Source organism: Trichoderma virens (genome assembly GCF_000170995.1).
Source record: "Trichoderma virens Gv29-8 chromosome Unknown TRIVIscaffold_5, whole genome shotgun sequence".
NCBI lineage: Eukaryota > Fungi > Ascomycota > Sordariomycetes > Hypocreales > Hypocreaceae > Trichoderma > Trichoderma virens.
In genome coordinates this window covers 158,049-177,791 of record NW_014013744.1, presented here as the reverse complement: position 1 = coordinate 177,791, position 19,743 = coordinate 158,049, and the positions used below count along the sequence as shown (strand labels likewise).

Genomic DNA, 19,743 nt, shown 5'->3' with positions numbered 1-19,743 from the left:
TGCTCCCCCATAGACAAGCCTCTAACCGGCAGATTAGTAGTTGAGTGGGTGACCATCAGCGAACACCGGCTGTTGTATGTTTTTGTTTTTTTTTTGCTTCTCTTTTCTTCCTTTTTGTTTCTTTTGTTTTGGGCTTCCAAATTGCCGCATAGTAGTAATATGCTTGCAGGGTATGTAGTGTAATGACTTTGTATAAATTCGGGATGCTAGATTGCTAGGTTGGTGTGCTGGAATATATAAACCCGAAACAGAATGCTTTCCAAAAGAATTCCCATTAAAAAGACCGGCCGTAATAAGGAGCACTAAACATGAACAAATCGAAGAAGAATAAGAAAACAAAGCACCCCTGGGGAAAAAAAGAGACCAGCTGGATTTTCCAAATTCCGAATCCGATGAACCACCCCATCATGGTTTATTCAGAGGGTCGTAGCATCTTTGACTACGTATATATCATATACAAATGTGATGGTAGCCGCGAGAACAGAACCGCTCAGCCATTTTAATTTTTGTTAAGAGAAGACAGAGAGAGAGAAACTCCTTCACATGACAAATAAGAGATTGGTATCTGCAAAATATGTTAGGAAGAGTACTACCCTACCTGACATATCTGCAAGGGAAACTTACTAAGAGGATGGCTGCAGGAGAGCTGCGGCTTTTGTGTGTATTTTGTAGCGAGCTCGTCTCGGATGCTGTTGAGCAGCTGAACGTAGCTCTGCTGGGGGTTCTTCCTGAGAGCCGTGACAAACGCCCAGGACATGGCACCAGTGGCTTGTGAAGCAATGGTGGCATCGGCACTGAGAGAAACCGCTGTTAGCTACAACTTGGTCGATCAAGACTTGGACAATTGACTTACGAGGTTTGGTCGTCTTTGCTTCCAGACCACATGACGACGTCGGCAGGAGAAGTCTTGGTTGCGAGGGCTCTGTTGTGGGCCTCCTCGCCAGTGGTGGCCTTCTTGAAGAATCCGATGATGTTGTTTGCAACACCACCGAGATCTCCCTGGCTGTACGAGGAGATGACGCCGAGCAGGCCCTGGCCAGCCTCCTTGGCCAAGTTGGGCTCCTTGAGGATACCCTGCGTAGAATAGATGTAGGGCAAGTCGAGTGCTGTGCCGGAATGGCACGAATCGAAAATGGCCGTCAGTCGTACACCTGCCTGCAGGGGGCTGACCATGATTCGGTGCATTTCATCATCTGTGATATGCCCATGTTGCCTGAAATCAACTGGGTAAATGACCTCGTCGTATCCATCAGGCTCATCGCCGTCAAGGTCCTTTGTTTGCCCACCGTGGCCTAGGGGTGGTCAGTTTGTAAGCTCCAAACAATGCGGTAGTCGCAGCTATGCCAAACCAGCGCAGCAGGGGTGGAAACGTACCGGAATAGTGAAAGAAGAGCGAGTCGTTGGGCCTGGCATCCTTGACCAACCAGTGCATTGCACGGAGAATGTTTTGTTTTGTGGGCTGGCTCATGGGGTTTTGCTGATCATCGGTCAGGATGACCATGTCTTCTCTCTTGTAACCAAACTGCTCCACCAGGTAGGCCGTCATGTTCCTGACATCGTTGATGCAGCCTCGCAGCTGACCGCGCTGGCCGAAGTAGTTGATGCCAATCAACAGCGCTTTTCTACGGCCAGTGCAGTTGGAGTATCGGAACGCATAGCCTGTTGGTGCGCCGTGGCCAAAGCTCTGCGGCCCATTCGGAGGGGCCGGAGGATTGCCGCTGGGGCGTCCTTGATTATAGCCATTCGAGGGAGCAGGACCGGGGGGAGGCATGCCTGTTTTATCATGTCAGCACATGGGTTTGAGTTGGAAGATTCTCGTTCACCGTACCAGGGCGTCCGTTGTAGTTGGGCTGAGGAGGTGGCTGGGCGTAGTTGTTGTATTGCTGCTGTGGAGGGGCATGCTGTTGAGGATGAGGTTGCTACATTCATCATTGGGTGTAAGCAGTTGCAGAATCCTGGGCATCTCGGTGTGCTTTTCGACATGCGTCTGGGTGAAGGAGCATCGGCCATACCTGATATGCGTACTGCTGTTGCGGAGGAGCATGGTAACCGTAGCCGGGCTGGGGAGAAGGTTGATGCCCTTGGGGAGGATAGCCGCTGTTGTAAGCGGGCTGCTGAGGCCTGGAGAGAGACAGGTGGTGTAAGCATCAACGTATAATGCAGCGAAGAAGCAAGATACGCCTATATCTGATGAAGCAGGAGAGCAGGTTTGGATTGGGGGCACAATCGCCGTGACGGCGTTGGATGTGATGCGGTAAGGGGAATTAGGAGGATCTCATACGGATAGTAGCCACCCTGCTGCTGGTATTGCTGCTGCGGCGGTGCGGCATAGCCGCCGCCATTGTAGGCTGGATATCCGGACATTTGGGAGATGAAGAGGAAAAGAGGATAGAGATTCGACTCGGAGCTTGGTTGAAGCTTTTTTTTTTCCTGGTGTTGTTCAGGCGGTTGGGCAAGGCAAGGCAGCGCAAGCAAGCGCGCCGTTGGGAGCTAAGCTGGCGGTTGGAGCTGAGGATTGGCTAGAACGGCAATGACGACGGGGATTTGCTGAAGAGATGCACCAAGAAAATCGGGTGCAAAAGGGTCCAAGCAGTCGCGTGCAAATGAATTACCCGGCCGTCGATCCAGAAATGCACGCAGCAATCGAGTTGACGGGAAGCAGGTCTGGCTCTGCTCCCAATGCGCTGGCAATCTTATCGAGGAGAGCACGTGTAGCTGGGCGGTCAGGTCCGAGGTCGATCAATCAGAATCAGAGCTAGCGGACGTCTGGATATGATCAGATGGCGGGTGTGGTGTGGAGGAGGCGAGGCGCGGGGACAGAAGTCGAGGCCCTTGAGCTGTAGGAGCACGGAGTACGGAGTAGTGTCGAATGGAATCGTCCAGGTCCAGGCCAGCTGCTGCTACTCGAGCATGTGAAGGAAGCGGGCGGCAAAAAGATGGGGAGGAAAAAAATAACAATTGGAAGAAAAACAGAGGGGAGAGAGAGAGAGAGAGAGAGAGACCAATGTCAATACCGGCTGAGGGTCTCCAAAAAGGGCGTGGGCGAGACGCGACAAGAGGCGTGCAACAGGCAGGTTAGGCGCCGAGGGATGGATGAAGCTGACAATGGTGGCGAGAGCGCTCGTCTCGAGGGTTTTTGTCTCTTTTACTTTGGGTGCGGACAGGATGAAATTCCAATAAGCCGCTGGGCGGAGGTCGGGTGACGATGCGCTGGCGGTGGTGGGTTGCGCATAGCGAGTGGAGTGGATGGTGGACTGGTGGTGGTGGCGGGGTTCTGCGGTAGCTACAGGTGCAGTTACAGGTACCTACAGGCGCTACTGCTGCAGCTCAACCGCTAGCAACGCCCACTAACGAGCCCGTAATAAACGAACGGTGGCAGCGATGCTGGATTGGGATTTGAGATTGAGATGACCAGAAACGATGCCTCCTCCGATGGGCTGCCGGGGTTCCAGCCGGCCAGGGTTGGATGCCAGGATGGTTGCAGCCAGTTGCTCGGGCTGTATCTCGGTCTACGGCTCCGACCAGGAGTGCGATTGGGCGCCTGATGGGGGGAGCAGAGATGGGATACATGGGATACATGGGATACATAGGATACATCATACACGTACTAATGTAAGCTGCTTACCTGACTGACTGACTGCAAGGCGCAAGCAGAGAGGCTCTAGAGACATTGATGCCATAGACTACCTTACCTCTACTGTACTGTGCTCCGTCAACTTGACGGCAAGGTATCAAGAAGACTAACGCTCCGGCTGCTATCGACGCCGTTGCGGGCAAGACGACACGGGCCGCTCGATATTACTCGTATATTAGTGAGGTTATCCTTCATCCCTACCCGTGTTAGGCACAATACAGCTTGGCTAAAAACCCCCAGCCCAGCAACAAGCGTGGACTGGGGCATCGGTGGTCTGGGATAGAGCTGAAGACGACGATTGGCAGTATCTCCGAAATCATCCCATTGCTCCCAACGCTGTCAAGTGCGTCCGTCTTGTCTGAGACAATGACCGTTGAAGGCGTGACGATCACTCTCGCTTACATGACATAGGTACCTGTAGGTAGGTAGACAGTACGAGTAACACATCAAAGAGCCTCGGTCAAGGCTGGGGCACTGCAAATGCGCAAATGACGCAAAGCTGCAAAGCTGCAAAGCAAAACTGCATGCCTGATCTCACCGACGTGATGCGATATCAAAAGTCAAGTCGACAATGATGACATTGAAGATCCATCGCAACGTGCACCGCAACGTCAAGGCCAGCAGCACCTGCAGCACCTGCATCTCCTGCGCCTCACCAGTAACCACCAGCCCCATGTTCGCAATGGCGCCACCAATACGGTACCCAAAACGGGCCCCCGTCCGCTGCCTGCTTCATCTTCATCTTCTACCAATGCAAAGGGACCGAATGAAAAAAAGGAAAAACAACGCTTGGGCCCCTTTTGTTACCGTAACCGTCAGCTTGGCATCGATCCCGCGGAAAAAGATGAGCGCTACGGCCACATGGCGTCTTGCATGGCGGCATTGCCTCGCCGAACGGAGACCCCGATGCGGGTCATCATGGCAGTGCTGCTGTTTTTCTTTTTTTTCCCCATATGTACTCCGTACATGTATGCTGAATGTTTACAGCACAGCATCTCGGCATCAATTCTGCAGGCGGCTATTACTGCAGATGCTTTGGGACTGCACTAGTGTGTGGCCGACGATGCATGTTCTCTTCTTCTTCTTCTTCTTCTTCTTCTTCTCCATGCTTCTTCTGCGGTCGGCCATGACGACAGAACGGTAGTAGAAGCTTCAGACGGGGCAGTACCACCTAACCAAACAAACCAAGTGTTTGTGGCCCCAAGGCTGCACGTCACCACACACACGCTCACACTCACACACACATAAACATTCTCAAGCATTGCCAAGTCATCAATCTGGACTAATTAGCACCAATTAATCTGCCTATGTAAATATTTACGCCCATCAAATCTCCAATGGCGCGCGCCAACTGCCCCAAAACATGCCCCCAGCCAACCATTAACCGTCCTCCTCTCGGACTTACCCGCTGCCGCAAGTGATGCCATCGCCAAGTGCCAAAAGCTGCAGCGAGTGAGGCTCATCCGATGCTAGCCAGCAAAGCAAAAACACAGCTCAGCACAGCGCAACATGCTCATCGGAACAGAGACTTTTGAGCTAGCCCGAAAGCATCTTGGCGAGAGATGTCTCCTGCAGCAAGGGGAGCGCGAGAGAGAGCTTTCTCTTTGGCTGCTCTTTCAGCTCCACCATTTAACAACAAAAATACAGGGTTCTCAAACGAGCTGAAGTCTGGCCGCATCGCCCAATCACGTCCCCGGAACGCCTTTCCGTCCGGGGGAGGCTCAAGCCACACGAAGCACGAGGGGTGTGTATTGTACTAATCGTCTCTAACTCGAGGGAAAGTAGTCTGGCTCGTTGTCGTCGCCGATCGCTGGGCGGACTGCTTCTGACGTGCCTGTCCAGCTGGAAATGGCCTGATAGTATGAGTCTTGCGACTCAGGTTGGTGGTCCGCAGCCCATTTCGGGGCAAGGCGTGTCTTGTTTATTTGCTCGGCCGGGGGAAACGGAGTAAACAAGCAAGAATCTGGTTGCCTGGGGGTGGAAATCTGTATGTACGGGAGGCGCATTTGCAGATCGCCTGTGCAGATTCTTTGGGGGAGCCCCGGTTAGTCGAAACGGCCAACGACGTCAACGCATATTCGGCAGATGCCTTCCCTCAGAATGCAGATCTGGTCCAAGCGGCTCCAGGAGTGAAAGAGGGAGGCAGCCCGAAAGAAAAGAGCCATTCACCTAAGGTATCCTCTTTCAGCTCGAGGTGAACTGCCATTGTCTCTAGATGTAAATCTAGATCGACCCGATCCACCGTTATCTCCACACCTGTTGTCTTCTCAAGCTGAAAAGACGGGCCAGAAGCCGTGATATTCTTACTATATACGATAGCGTGTCTCAACCTCAACCCTACTTAGAATTCTTAGTAGTTGATGATGTGATAATAATCTCATTGTCTCATTCTAATCTTTCCATGTCCTGGCTCTATGTCCAGGTCGTCTAAAACAGCCAAACGCCAGGCCTATTGGGGGAATGTGATAGATGGCGGTGTACACAAGCATCAAGGCCACAAGTCGACGCGTGATCTCCAAAAAATCAGTGAGCACATCTGTATTCCAATTCCTCGACCAGGAGACGACCATTTCTGTCCGCATCCGTCTACTTGAGCTTCTTTTCAAACACTCTATAAACCACAGGTCCACTCAGCAGCGGCACCAGGGCAGGGTAATCGTCCCCAAAGTCGCCCAGCCTCACCTGCTGGAATCCCAGTCGCAGATACCACGCATGCATCCTCGTCTTGAGCGGATGGTCGTAGCTCGTTGGCATCAATATGTCCAGCCCGAGGGTGGTGCCGCCCAGTGATAGACAGTACTCTTCGACAAACTTGAAGATCTCGCGGCCCAGTCCGAGTCCCTGGTGTGTCTTGTCCAGGCTGAGCATGCCCAAAGTGCACATTGAGTCCGAGGCCCGCTTGACACACACGCATCCCACCAACTGGCCCTTTTGAATTCCCTGGTCTTCGGATGCCGGTGGTGAAGACGCGAGATAGGCGAGGGCTAGTTGGCCTTTGCGGATAAAGTCTGCAACCTCGGCGTCAGAGGTGCGCACGAAGCCTTCGTTCCAGATGCCAGCTTCTGCGTCGATGAATACACGATTCACCAGCTCGGTGATGGCAGAGATTTCAGAGAGGTTGTCGGCTGCCGTAACTGGAGGAAACTCAATGACGAGACGAGGCGTCCCTGAGGCGGCCTCTGTGCCATTGGCGAGAGCTGAAGGACTCATGGTCAAGGTGCTGCCTTTGGATGTTGTGTTTCAATGTTGATTCTTTGGTTCGTGCCCTTGTATCCTTTCAATGACGGTAGATATGTATCTATCCTACCTTGACTTATATAGGATCCGGCGATGTACACATGTATGTAGCAGCAACGCAAATCTATTGCTAGCGCTGCCGGTACTAGGGCGCGCCTCAATGTTTGGCGGGGGTTAAACAGACATGGGCTAATATACGTGGCCGGAAAAGGCGTTGCTGACGCCCATCTTAACCCGACGAAGTCATCCAATAGACGATGCGTTGGACTGAGACATTGTGTCACCGATATCATCGGGCTCAGCCTTGTACGACATATGATTAGAGATGACCTGGAAGATGCATGACCCAACACCTGGAAATAAACACCCACGCAAAGCACGGTATTAAGCAAAGGAGACAAAGAAGAAGAAGAGACAACGTATAGAATATTATAAATACCTACCTACCTTAGTAGTATATAGCTCCTCAATTTGATAGAGACTACCCTACACGATGCGCATGAGCCATCACCAGCCTCAGCCGCCTTTCGGGCATTTTTGTGTCTCGTAGGCCGCCCTGTGCGACTGACTGCTGACAGCCAAACCTCCAGCTGGTGCCTGACTAGGCGCAATCGATTGCCGCTAATCAAGGCACCTCTCTGCCTTCTCCATCTCCTTCCTTCTGCCTTCCTCTCAGCATCGCATCGCATCACATATACAACTCCTACTCCTCATTTTGCCCTTTACAACTTATTTCTACTCTCTCTCTCTCTCTCTTTTTTTCTCTCTGCTTTTCTCTTGCTTCTCTCCCGCTTTCGCTCGCCATGTCGCTCGCGTCTTCTCAGGCGCCGGCCCGCCCTGTGGCTATTCCCATTCCATTTCCCATGCCCTCACGCGACAATCAGCCCGAGCCTATTCAAAGCTCTGAAGAATACATCCAACAGCTTCAAATCCTGACTCATTTCAATTCTGACCTACGGAAAGCCGGCTACGTCATGCAACAGCTCTCGCAGGACTATCTGGATCGCAAGCGGAGATGTTTTCTATGTAGTCGCCGTAAGTGCTCCACTCCTTTTGACAGCAGAATATCATGTATATATATAAGCTGACATTACGCTTCTAGATCTTCCTTACAAGTTGAAAAAGACCGGTTGGTTACCAAAGACTCCGGTTCAAGGAAGCAGAAATAATGATAACTATGACGACGATGAGGATCTTGGCCAGCGCATCAATAGTTCTGGCCAGGGTGACTCATCCAAAAGAGCTAAGAAGCCAGTCTTGAACTGCAAGTACCATCCTGGAAAAGTCATTCAAAGAGTTTGTCTCTCTTCCTTTCTCCCTAACTCCCCGCTCCCTTCATACAAGTGAGATGGCAAAGCTCACATTTACCATGTTAGAAATGGACCTGCTGTAATGGCATCCCTGGTTCGCCGCCGTGTCAGGGCAAGGAGGATCATACGCCAAAAGTCTATGCCGCCGGTGAGCTGGAAAGGGAATGGAGATATTTCCACACACCCGGTTTCCAATCTAGGGGCTCTCCGGCAATTGCTGTTGTCATCGACTGTGAAATGGGAACAGCTTCAACAGGAGAATCCGAACTGATCCGCGTATCCGCTGTCGACTACTTCTCAGGCAAAGTCCTGCTCGATAAACTTGTGTATCCTGATGTTAAGATGATTCATTTCAACACAAAGTATTCGGGAGTCACCAGACAAGATATGGAGAACGCACGGCGCACGCGATCGTGCCTACTGGGCCGTGCCAGTGCTAGAAATGCCCTCTGGGAGTTCATCGGCCCCAATACCGTAGTCATTGGACACGGCGCCAACTCTGATCTCACCTCTTTGCGTTGGATTCACCCACTCATTATCGACACGTACTTGGTCGAAAAAGCAAACAGGCCGCCAGAGGAGGACAAACAGGGCAAGCAAGCAGAACAAACTTCTGAGGCCCTGGCCGGTGACCAGCAGCTCCAAAACGAGGTGACAGACACTCAACAAGGGCCCGATGAAAAGGGTCCTGCGGCGCCAAAACAGAGAGGGGGGCTATCACTGAAAGCACTGGCGAAAGAGAGGCTTGGGCGAGACATCCAAGTTAAGGGCAAGGGACATGACAGCGTGGAGGATTCAATTGCAGCGCGCGACATCTTGCACTGGAACATCTGCAAGCTCCTTGAGCCAGTCGATGACTTCGATCTCAACTGACCAGATGCAATCTAGCTTACATTCTTGCACATTCATAGCGTTAATCTTATCTTATCATCTCCAAGCCTACCTACTAAGGTAAGATCTTCTCTACCTACCTATGCCTACCTTAGCCCAAAGGTAAGCTCCGCTTCTCACATTGTCGCCATGCCTATCCGTAGCAATTATACAAATGGATATACATACGCATACATACTTTACGCTTATACATATCTTATCCTCGGTAAATGTCCAAGAACATGGGCTCCAGTAATGTGATATACACGTGCGAAAACGGGGGGACAAGACGTTTTAGCCGATATCGAGTATTGAATACGATATCGGAACTACGCGTTTTACCGTTTTGCCTTTTTGTTGACGCAGAAAGGCCCAATGATACATTATCATCCCCCAGATGTTAAATACCGAACGTTACAACTGTCAATTCTTTTCGTGATTACCATCCTCGAGCATTTCCTCCCTACTCAGTGATCAAGAAGGACTCCTCTTCACCTCACGGCACACCACGGTGATCGTACATGTCAGGCTCGTGCTTCACATCACATTTGTACCTGTCACTTCATGTTGACACCTGCCTTTGCTCTCGGCTTCACAATCCACAACAGCACAAGTTCCAGTGTATATTATCTAACCTTAGCTTTCCTCAACGCAAAAGCCTGCTGTATCTTGGATGTATCCTAGAAAACTCTGCTCGCGTATCGACAGCTCTGGCTTTATGTGCTTCTTTATATCTTCCGCCCTCTATCGTCGAGGTTTTCTTTCTTCGCAAAAGACCCACCAACGTTCAATTGTCAGCCATTGTAGCATCTTCCTCTTCTGGCTCTTTTCTCATCTGATAAGCCATCACGGCCCAAATCATTTGCATGGCAGCAAGTCGCTGCTCTGTATCAAACAGGTCGAACCACTGGCTTCTCCATCCTTGTACTCTGCCCCAGCTGCGCTGTGTTACATCCGGCTCAGGAGAGCCGCCAAGTACCTCTAGCAGACGGTCGGGCACTCGCACTCGGAGAATGGATATATGGTGAAAAATGGAGCTAATGACGAAAACATCGTCATAATCGGCGCCCTTCTGCCTGCCAACTGCTTCGTAGCGAGCCTTCTTGTCCCAAGTAAAAGCGGGTGGGCGCACCATTCGATAAGCGTCATATATGGACATGGTCTTTCGGGCCCTTTTGGCAGCAGGCCGAGCCGCTTTCTCTGAGTCGGTAGGCGCAGCATCCTTGTCCCCGAGAGGCGAATCCGCGTCGATTTCTCGCCCAATGGGGCCTCCAGTACCACCACCCCATCTTGGTTTAGAAGTCCACCACTGGTTCTCGCCAAATCGCGTTTCAACCTTGCCCTCACGAGCCCTATGCTGGGCCGTGATAAGCGCCGCCAATACTTCCCGGGCAAGGTCGGTAGATTGCGCAGTTTCGATGTCCGGCGTTGTAAAATTAATACCCGGGCGCGTACTCACCGCCCCAAGAGGGCCATACACAAGACCGGCACGGGCTGCTTCTCGTGTAGTTGGGCTCTGAAATAGAAAGTGGCAATTGGAGGGGCTGTATGACTTGCGCGGGCTTGGATGGTCTTCTGGAGAGCTCATGTGTAGTCTTGGTTCGAGACGTGACATGGAAACGTTACAGCCAAAGTCGTACGCGACAAGCTTAACAAAGGCTGAAATAAGATTCTGGCGATATTCTGGAGGCATTGAGCCACCATCTGATGTCCGTGCTACCTGGGGTCGTAGCGGTTCCTCGGCAGCAGGGGCTTCTCCATTCTCTGTCGGTGCCAATTCGGGAGAGGGCGGGAGAGAAGGGGGCTGACTTGGGTCTTCCCAATACATGGTGAAGAACTCAAGGCAGCGAAAGAACTCATAGGCGTTGCCAAGGCGAGCTTGCTGTCTCCCCTTGGGAGGTGCGAGGCGACGGACGGTACGAAATGCATCTTCATTTGCGTTCGAGAGCTCCCTACGACGCTCTACGTAAACGAGGCATCCAGGAGAAGAGTTGCCATTTCTTATAGGTCGACGCTCCGCCTGGTTCTGCTCTCGAGCCTCCTCAAGCGTGAGCTGGTCCCACCTCTTAAAGTCAGGGAGAAAGGACAGATCGGGGATGAGTTCCTCTACTTGGACGTCCAGTTTCAAATCAAATCCAATGGCAGAGAGGCCAATTGCTCCCGAAGCAGCAGAAATCCGGCCCGTGCACTTGAGTAAGTTAGATAGGGCGTGCTGAGGATCGACTGGAACGTCATCCTGGACGAAAGGCTGGTAGCGAGGAAGACAGATAGGCGTTGGAGGCGGGATGTCTTCGGGGGCTACCTTGACCTTCGGTGGCAGGTTTGCTAGTTGCCGTTTAGACAATGCGTAGAGTACAGAACACTGCAGTCAAAAGAACAAGGGGCATGCAGGAATCAGACACAAGGCGTGAAGGCAGGGGATATCACAAGCCAAGTCTGGTGTGGATGGTGCAAGGAAGGAGACAAGGAGAGGAGCTGGTCGCGTGCCATGTTCCCAACGGAAAGGAATCGCGAGGTGGGATAAGGAGGAGGGGGGGGGTTGAAGAAGACATACCCAGGCCAAAGGATCCAAACATGATTGACAGCCCTTGATGAGGACACGATAGAGTGTGAGTGATAGGCAGATAGATAGTGGGTAAAGTCAGATCGAGCCGGCGCCGCAACCGTAAGCCCAGGCTCGTACCCAGAAGAGGGGCAGGGGATTAACACGCCGTCACCTGGGCTGGGCTAGACGGGCGGATCTGGAGCAAAGACGGTGCCGTCCGTTTCGGCGGCGACCACGAGGAACGAAGTGGCCGGAGTGATGGAGCTTCGGAGATGCCAGGCGTACGGACGCGGGCGCGGGCGCGGGTGCGGATGCGAGTGCGGGCCAGGGCGACCATCAAGCGCCGATTCTCTCTCGTCCACAAGGGGGCAAACGCAGTTCGGGAATGGGCTCGGAGATGGCCTCTCTGCGCGCGTGTTAGAAGAAGACAGCAGATGCTGGCAAAGGCCGAGCCGGGGCGGAGGCGGAGGCGGACACGGAGGACAGGACTGTCGAAGAAACGACGCAACTTGCGGCGAGCGTCTTCAACTGAGCAGCAGACGGCGGGTCAACCAACAGCCGGCTGCCGTGCTCCGTGCTCGTACTGCAGACTGGACTGTTGCGTTGCATAGATGGGGTCGAGAATCCCAACCCCAAAAGGGACCAGACAGCTGTGGTGATCGATCCAGGGGCATGGCGCAGAGGAGGCGGTTAGTGCGAGTCCTAGCTGTCCCCAAGTACATAAGCCTGCTAACAGCTCCCCCACCTCGACCGGCAAAACAGGCAAAACACCTAGTAATGCTACTAGTAGTAGTAGGGAGCTTTGAATAGCCAATAATCAGAGATGGTAGTCTCATCTCTCTTTTTGGTCCATCATTCCATCTGGGCGTGCAAAAAGAGAGCTGTGGTTGTTCGGAGTGTCGGCTTTCCGTCTTCCGCTACCATAGCGTACCTGCCGTGGGCGAGTTGATCTCTAGGGGTACTTTACTTTACGTTGGAAGGTCTGATCACAATCGCTCTTACCTTGTTCTGAATGCGCAGTAATAGTCTCGTGATAAAACGGCCGTCCCAAGTCCGAATGTCTTCCGGCGCGGGATTATCTAAGAGCACAAGGTAAAAAGCGCAACAGCATCCATGATTCCTCACTAGCAGATGCTCAAGTTTCGGTCCTGTTACAAAGGGTTTATGCATACTACAGAAGCTCAATTAGAGTGTTTTGCTTCGCTCGCCGTCGTCTTGAACGTCACTGCTTTCATCGTGGAGCCTACTCCTCATTCCATGATGCCAAGGCAAGTGAATGCCTCGGGAAATCAATGCTACAACCTCCGGTCTCTCTCTGTCTCCAGTCCTATCCAACGAGCCTGAAGGTATCATACATCGCCACCTATGTATTCCTATATCCTCGGAAGCCCAATATATGGGTTGATGGGGTAAGTCTGAGACTGGAGCTAACTGCACGGCCCTCTCTCTGACGTGCACTACGAAACTGATAAAACACTGCCAACAGGTTTAAACGCAAGCACACAACATCTCGCGCGTACGGCCGATGCTGCGCCAGGCTTTGCATTCTCGGACTTCGTGCCGATGGAGCATTGACTGGGCCAGACGAGTCCTGTTCGAACGCATCAACGACTCAGAACATCGGCTCGTGCCAATCAAACAAACCATCCCTGCCGCCCTGCTTTTCTCCTAGGCCCTTAGCGCTGGCCAGACCAGCAACGGGCGCCTAATTGGGGAGGTATTCGCTCGATGGACTGACGAATGGCTTCATAGTCACTCCATTTCTCTTGCGAAGCTCAACGGCTATACTCGAGGTTCTCAGAGGGAAGGATGGAAATATCACTTACGAGGAGAGGTACGAATAACCTCATGTACGCGTGACAATAGCTGGTACTTCAGTTTGGGTACTCTCACATCAGCCTAAATAACAAGCACCAGGCTGACATCTCAGTTTCTGTGCCACAGTACATGAGCGTTGATGACCGAATATTCGTACGCCGACCTCCGCAGCCACAATTCTATTTCTATCTCGACGGCATAAAGCTCTACTGTTGATCGCATCGAAACGAACACCATCCCCTCTGGCTTTAGCCTTTATCCCCTCGCGACTTTTTCCTTTTTGCCTCCATGACTTCCTTTTTCTCAACTCATGATACTAGCCATCTCCTAAACCGTTCCCCCCTCTTCCCAAGGCTAGTTCAAAAGCGGCACTCCGCGCCCCCATCTAGCATGTCATGATGCTTCAGATGTGTCGCAGAACTGGGGGTCTCAGCCCCTGATACGGAGCGCCGCCTCCCAACGCAAGATCGTGTCGGCGCAACTCTCGCATTTCACAGCGCGATGCAATGTGTTTCGTTGCCTTGCAGGAGCTAAGCAGGGCTCTGTTTCTGTGGCCCCATGCGCTGCCAATCTTAGGTGGTACCGCCGAAAAGATGCTACAAAGGGCCGTCAGTAAAGGCGCACAACGTTGCCGTCCAACTCTCCTCTGACCTTGTTCTCGTGCCTCCTGGACATCACACCTCTAACCTTCTTTAAACATTCCTCTGTCACTGGCCCAAGTGTAATCTTCTTCCCATCACTCTTTCATACCTACTCTTTCTTTGTCTAGTGGCGGTTGGCTAGTCCATTGTGCACTTGTGATTGCCAGCTATGCTTTCTCCCTATTATTTGCTTTGTAGGGGGTGTTAGTCAACTCACACGATTTTTCTTCTTCTTTCCGTACATGATATTCCCTTAACCTCTATTCTTTCGGCTTCGCTGCGGCTGGTCTCGCAAGCCAATTGCTTACCGCAATGTCAAGCCTTTTGAGTGGCTCTTCGGCATCCATCGATACCCAGTTGCCTACATCAACTACTTTTCTCAACACCAGTTCTACCATCAACAAGCCCTCAGACATCCCTCCGCTATCTTCTTCCAGTATTATTTCCAGCGAGCCAACAAAAGGCTCATCGGACGATGTTGCTCTCGATGTGGCCCCTAGCACCGCGCAGAGCGCAACTACGCAAACGCCCAGCACTACAGCTTCGGATTTGAAGGCAGAAGAAACTGTTGGGAATTCCCCAATTACTTCTGCTCAAGGTGCAAGTTTGACAGCTGATGGCGAGACTCCAATCATTGCGTTTCCTACGGCATCCAGCGACAGCAGTCAAACATCATTGATTTCGCCGACTTCCATCCTACCAACGACCTCATCAATACCCACGCCATCAATATCCACGCAACTGTCCTCTTCAACACCAAAATTCTTTCCCCAAATTTCCACAGTGACCACAGTTTCGACAGGCGCGGTTCCCACGGCCGCACCATCTAGCCAAACAACTTCTACTATCACGATATCATCGCAAACCCAGATTCAGGCAGCGGCGTTTCAATCCTCTCCTGCTCGAGTTTCTCCGGCATCTGGGACCGAAATTGGAAAGGAATCCCCATCCCCTACGTCGTCAAAATCGTCATCAACCACTCCCTCTCAAGTTCAATCGTCAGTAGCCCAGCCCACGGATGAGTCAGTCCAAGGACCACAAGTTTTCAGTGCTGCCGCTGTCGCCCCCCCTCCCGAATCTTCGGCTTCATCTTCGGCTGTTTTACCTTCATCTACAGTATCAATACAGGCGAACAACATATCATCAACTCAGGGGCAATCCCAAGTCGTCGCAAGTCAGCCAGCAAATCCGGCCATCTCAGCCCCCCAAGGTGCTGGTGTTTCAAATACGCCCATCTCAACACCAGCTTCAACACCAGCTTCAACACCGATTTCAACACCGACCTCCATTTCATCTTCTACATCGGATGCTGGAGCTTTATCCGTGCCTACGTCTACAAGCTCCCTCCCGCCGGCTTCTACACCAACTATGCCGCTTAGCGACTCTATACTAAGCGAAATACCTTCCAACACAGTTACAGATATTGCCCCGAGTTCTACTGGGAGCTTTGCAGCGTTTCCCACGGGTATCAACACATTACCTGGCGACTTTCAAGAAAGTGGTCTACCAGGTAGCCAGGCTACTGGGCAGCCGGTGGCCGACCCGGTTGGCTCGAGCTCACGCCCATCAACCGGCGCCATTGTCGGTGGCACCGTCGGAGGCATTGCCGCTGCCGCAGTTATTGTTATCTTGCTGTGGTTCTGGAGGAAAAAGATCGCGGGAGAAAGAAGGGTGTCCAGCAAGGCCTATACCGAGAAGGATTCTTCCAAACCAATGGCACAAAGATTGGGGGTTTCAACCACAATAAATGCTGTCAAGAAGAACATTGGTGAGAAATTTGCACCACGCAACGTCAATATGAATAGAGGAAATTCTCAATTCCTTGAAGCGGACGCCGCCCAACCTAGAAACGTTGCGCCGATGCGAACCGGGGGAGCCCAAAATCCAGCCGCAGCTGGGAGAAAACCCAAGGGACATAAACTAGGACCTGGCCTAAGCTTCGATTTCGGCAGGCGGTTTAACCCATTCTCGGATGCCAATGCTTTGATGTCGGGCACAGTGCCGCCGCCTTCCAGCTCGGTACTATCAAATCCATTCAGCGATGATAACATGGTCTTGCCTCCGCCTGTTTCTGCTTCGACTCGCCGGTCGAGGGGCCGGTCATTGGGTGGGATTCGAAGCTTCCACGCCCCGACAGTTCCCCCTCGGCCGCACTCTGTGCACAGAGAGTCATTACAAAGCAACGATTCTTTCATTCAGCGCCGCGATAAATTCCGGTCTGATCCATTTGACTTGGAGCTAGAGAGCCGCCTTGCTCCACCACCAAACGGAACTCCCAGCAGGAGTAGTTCCGTGTATAGCAGCCAGGGCCAACAGAACCCCCGTGACAGCTATACGTCCAAGTATATGAGTGGTTCCAGTCTCGGCGATTGGACCGCTGGCGGAGATGTTGGTTCTGGTGGCCCATCGGGCAGGCGAGATAGCCCTACTATTTCATGAAACCATCTTTGCGGTGTATGACAAACGCAGGAGGAAGCTTGGGATATAAATGGAATTTAAAAAATGAAAAACGGGTCTCTTCTACTCGGTAGTGTTTGTCTTCTCACCAGCAGGTCTCAGTGCACTAAGGTAGACACTCGGGAGTCGTAGAGACCCTGTACGAAGTGGTAGTAGTAGTAGAGCAGTAGCTGTATATACTTTGTACCATGTATGACATATACCCACAATGGATGATATATAGACAAGACGTCAATCAAAAGTCTGGCTCCACAGTCCCAGCCATCACTAGCTCTCTGTCTCTTTCATCGAATGATTCTCACCTACAGAAGCCTCCGGCCAGTGGGGAGGGGGATGCGGGCTAAAGTGCTTGCAGCCCCCTCTGCGTCATTCTGCGTTAAAAGTACCTCTCGCGCGCCGCAGGAGCGTCCAATGCCGACCGAGTACGCTTCTGTAAAGGGATATGTCAAGAGACTTGACGCATGCAAGATGTATCGATTGACGAAAGCTTCGCGGGCTGGTGTTTCTTGGGCGAGTTTGGTGAGTGGTGAGAGCAGAGGTACAGTATTTTCGGCACGCCAAATTTACCACTACCAATATGCTGTGCTGTAGGGTAAGCCGCTTTACAACCGCAGAGCAAAAGCTGTCCTCCTTTAATTACGACCAACATCTCCTCCTCCCAGAAAAAAAAAAGCAAAGAACAAAGCAAAAGCCACGCTCAGCCCAACACAGCGCAATCTCAATCCCCCTCCCATTCCAACACAAACTCCCCAAAAGCCTAGACAGAAACTCTGTACTCCCGTAATTTAGTACCTCATGTAGTAGCTCCAAATCTTGCGTCACATCCTCATCTGCGATTGGATCTTTCCCGCCGCAGCTAATGCGCCACACGACAAGCCCATCATCCAATCACATCCGCGAGAAACCCAAAGCTGTAAATTAACCCTTTCCGTGCAACGCGACCAAGACGCGGGAGCTCTCTCTCTTTTTTTTTTCCAGACCAAAAGTCGCGTCCGGAAGCAATCCAATTCGGCCTAGAGGCGCGTTAAAGGCTGGTCGAAACCGCGTCTGTGTGCGCACGAAATGCACCTCGAGATTGGGGGCCGTTAATTAAAAGCAGCAGCCACCAACACACTAAGAACATTCATCCAACCACAAAGAGTCAACATTGCGCAGAAAGAGTAAATACGGGGAGAATCATTTTTGTCATTGACGCGACTAACTACTATCACATTCATTTGGGCCAAAACAAAGGCCAGCCTGGTTTCTACCAGGGGGGGTAATCATCCAACCATCCCATTCATACCAGCGTCCGCCAAGTCCACCTGCTGTACACCGCCAGAGAGGGAAAACAACAAAATAAACAAATAAATCTCTCTTCCAAAGACAGCAGCTCGGCTCCATGCCCTCCTCATGACCGTTCAATTTTGAGAGGATCAGCTGTCCCCAACGGTCGATTTTCTGCCCATGTGTCAACGGTGCGGACCGTCTAATTCAAAGAACAAACAAAACGCCAAAGGCCAGACATCCAAACAAGAGATTAGCTCTTGGGTCGGCCAACAAACTAGGGGTAAAACGTGAATAGATAAAATGGACAGAAACATAAAACAGGATATAGGGTGGTAATAAAAGCAATAAGGCCGCGTACAGTACGGCATACAGTGTCATGGTATCATGTACAGGAAGCAAATAGGTAGGGACAGTGAGGCATTACGGGATGCCAATCACAGATTAGGAGGGTATGCTTCGTTGGTTTCATCATGGTCGAGGCTCATCAAACGTAAGGCGCTTCCTGGCCACGCTGCGGGGAGTGCGGGCGCCTGTGAGGGGATTTGGTGTCTTCCAGACTTTTTGAGCTGGGCTTGGGGTGATGTTGACAAAGTCGGCAAAGTCGAAGCCTTGTCCAGGGGTGTTGGGGAAAGGATTGCCTCCTCCGGGCGTCGTCATCATGGCCGAGGGCAGATCCAGCTTGCTGTTCTTGGGGGGTGGCGTCGACGGCCGCTCCATGCGAGCCCTGTTAGGCTTGACCGCTGGCGAGGGCGATGCTGCCAAGTACAGCAGAAGATCTGCTCCCTCTTGGCCCCCCTGGGCACCGTCTCCCCTCTTCCTCAAGGTCCGGGACTGCATTGGCGGCGTGCGAGGCGGAGAAGACCGAATGTTGGCAGCAAACGAGTGTGCAGGCAAAAGATCGTCATCGTCCTCATCTGGGGCGGTGAAATTCGGGTGAGCATTCAGCTCGTTGGTCATTCGCCGCTGCTGGAAGAAAGAAACATCCGGTCCGGCCGAGGTGGTGAAGTGTTGCTGCCGGCGGGGCTTCATGGGAGACGAGTGTGTGAGCTGGTGCCCGTCCTTCCATAGAGCATGGCCGCCAAAGGACTTGTGTGTTGTAGGGGAGCCGCGGAAGCGCTTGGTCGGACTCGAGGCGTTGTTGTCAAACGAGGCAAAGTAGGTACGTTTGCGATGCCCGGAGCTGCCATTGCTTGAGCCGACAGCATCGGAGAACAAGGGTGCCTTGAGGGGAGAGCTCATCAGAGTCTTGGTCGGGTACGGCAGGTCGGATGCACTGGACGAAGAGTCGGAGAGAACATCGCCCTCGTAGAGACGCTTGCGTCGGATCTCCTCCTCCACCTTGGGTTCGATGATGTCGAGCGTGAGGTCTTCCCAGCCATGTTTGGTCTTGAATTGCGCAAGTGCGAGGCGGTTCTGGAGTCGGCGTGCAATCTGTGTCAAAGCTCCTGTTAGTGAAACTGGATGACTCGGAAGCAGGAAGAAAAAAAAAGCCAGTCATTGACGCCGGCAGCATTGATACTGCAACAAAGAAAATATATAGGAGTGATGGACGGAGAGAGGCATGCGTACCTTGCTGACTTCTGCACGCTTCAAGACGCAGTCGGCTACATCCTGCGGCTGCTTCTTCAAAGGCGAGGCCATCATGGTGAACCAAAAATTTGCGAGAACGCCCCTAGCAACTGCGGCCTTAAGGGGCCTGGATAAGGTCTACAGCGTCTGTAATTATCCCTCGCGAATGATCAATACGCCGACAAGCTTCTTGTCTTCCTCAGATGCTCCTTTTCCTCTATTTCCGGGGGCGGGCGAAGGCAGGAATTGGCGGAGTGCAGGGCGATGAAGGCTGTGAGGAGGGCAAAGTGTGTGTGCGTGAAAGACGGAAAGGTTGTGGAGTGCGAAACGAGCGGCTCTGTGGCCGTAGGGGAGGAGGGAGGCAGCAACAGCGGCTTTTTGGGCTGGCCAACC

General features: G+C 52.3%; 7 protein-coding genes across 7 annotated transcripts; 2 read left to right on the top strand and 5 right to left on the bottom strand.

Annotated features, from left to right (window-relative positions):
- Positions 1 to 181: 181 nt before the first annotated feature.
- Positions 182 to 3,075, bottom strand: TRIVIDRAFT_178714 (uncharacterized protein; the record flags this gene model as incomplete). The annotated part of the gene is made up of 7 exons (XM_014102032.1): positions 182 to 565; positions 625 to 794; positions 854 to 1,292; positions 1,375 to 1,773; positions 1,829 to 1,919; positions 2,013 to 2,121; positions 2,282 to 3,075. 7 exons carry the CDS (start codon positions 2,362 to 2,364, stop codon positions 540 to 542), a joined length of 1,317 nt encoding a protein of 438 aa, XP_013957507.1.
- Positions 3,076 to 3,145: 70 nt separating this feature from the next.
- Positions 3,146 to 4,309, bottom strand: TRIVIDRAFT_64274 (uncharacterized protein; the record flags this gene model as incomplete). Its single annotated transcript, XM_014102031.1, has 5 exons — positions 3,146 to 3,283; positions 3,353 to 3,541; positions 3,626 to 3,661; positions 4,037 to 4,049; positions 4,173 to 4,309. The coding sequence occupies 5 exons, from the start codon at positions 4,307 to 4,309 to the stop codon at positions 3,146 to 3,148; spliced, it is 513 nt and encodes a 170-aa protein (XP_013957506.1).
- A 1,732-nt stretch (positions 4,310 to 6,041) lies between these two features.
- On the bottom strand, positions 6,042 to 7,003 carry TRIVIDRAFT_215770 (uncharacterized protein; the record flags this gene model as incomplete). Its single annotated transcript, XM_014102030.1, has 1 exon — positions 6,042 to 7,003. The coding sequence occupies one exon, from the start codon at positions 6,842 to 6,844 to the stop codon at positions 6,221 to 6,223; it is 624 nt and encodes a 207-aa protein (XP_013957505.1).
- A 671-nt stretch (positions 7,004 to 7,674) lies between these two features.
- Positions 7,675 to 9,054, top strand: TRIVIDRAFT_64276 (uncharacterized protein; the record flags this gene model as incomplete). Its single annotated transcript, XM_014102029.1, has 3 exons — positions 7,675 to 7,906; positions 7,974 to 8,167; positions 8,248 to 9,054. 3 exons carry the CDS (start codon positions 7,675 to 7,677, stop codon positions 9,052 to 9,054), a joined length of 1,233 nt encoding a protein of 410 aa, XP_013957504.1.
- A 784-nt stretch (positions 9,055 to 9,838) lies between these two features.
- TRIVIDRAFT_190296 (uncharacterized protein) lies at positions 9,839 to 11,627 on the bottom strand (the record flags this gene model as incomplete). Its single annotated transcript, XM_014102028.1, has 2 exons — positions 9,839 to 11,376; positions 11,606 to 11,627. The coding sequence occupies 2 exons, from the start codon at positions 11,625 to 11,627 to the stop codon at positions 9,839 to 9,841; spliced, it is 1,560 nt and encodes a 519-aa protein (XP_013957503.1).
- A 2,740-nt stretch (positions 11,628 to 14,367) lies between these two features.
- On the top strand, positions 14,368 to 16,494 carry TRIVIDRAFT_64278 (Hypothetical protein; the record flags this gene model as incomplete). The annotated part of the gene is made up of 1 exon (XM_014102027.1): positions 14,368 to 16,494. One exon carries the CDS (start codon positions 14,368 to 14,370, stop codon positions 16,492 to 16,494), a length of 2,127 nt encoding a protein of 708 aa, XP_013957502.1.
- Positions 16,495 to 18,249: 1,755 nt separating this feature from the next.
- On the bottom strand, positions 18,250 to 19,425 carry TRIVIDRAFT_37380 (uncharacterized protein; the record flags this gene model as incomplete). The annotated part of the gene is made up of 2 exons (XM_014102026.1): positions 18,250 to 19,212; positions 19,351 to 19,425. The coding sequence occupies 2 exons, from the start codon at positions 19,423 to 19,425 to the stop codon at positions 18,250 to 18,252; spliced, it is 1,038 nt and encodes a 345-aa protein (XP_013957501.1).
- Positions 19,426 to 19,743: the final 318 nt, after the last annotated feature.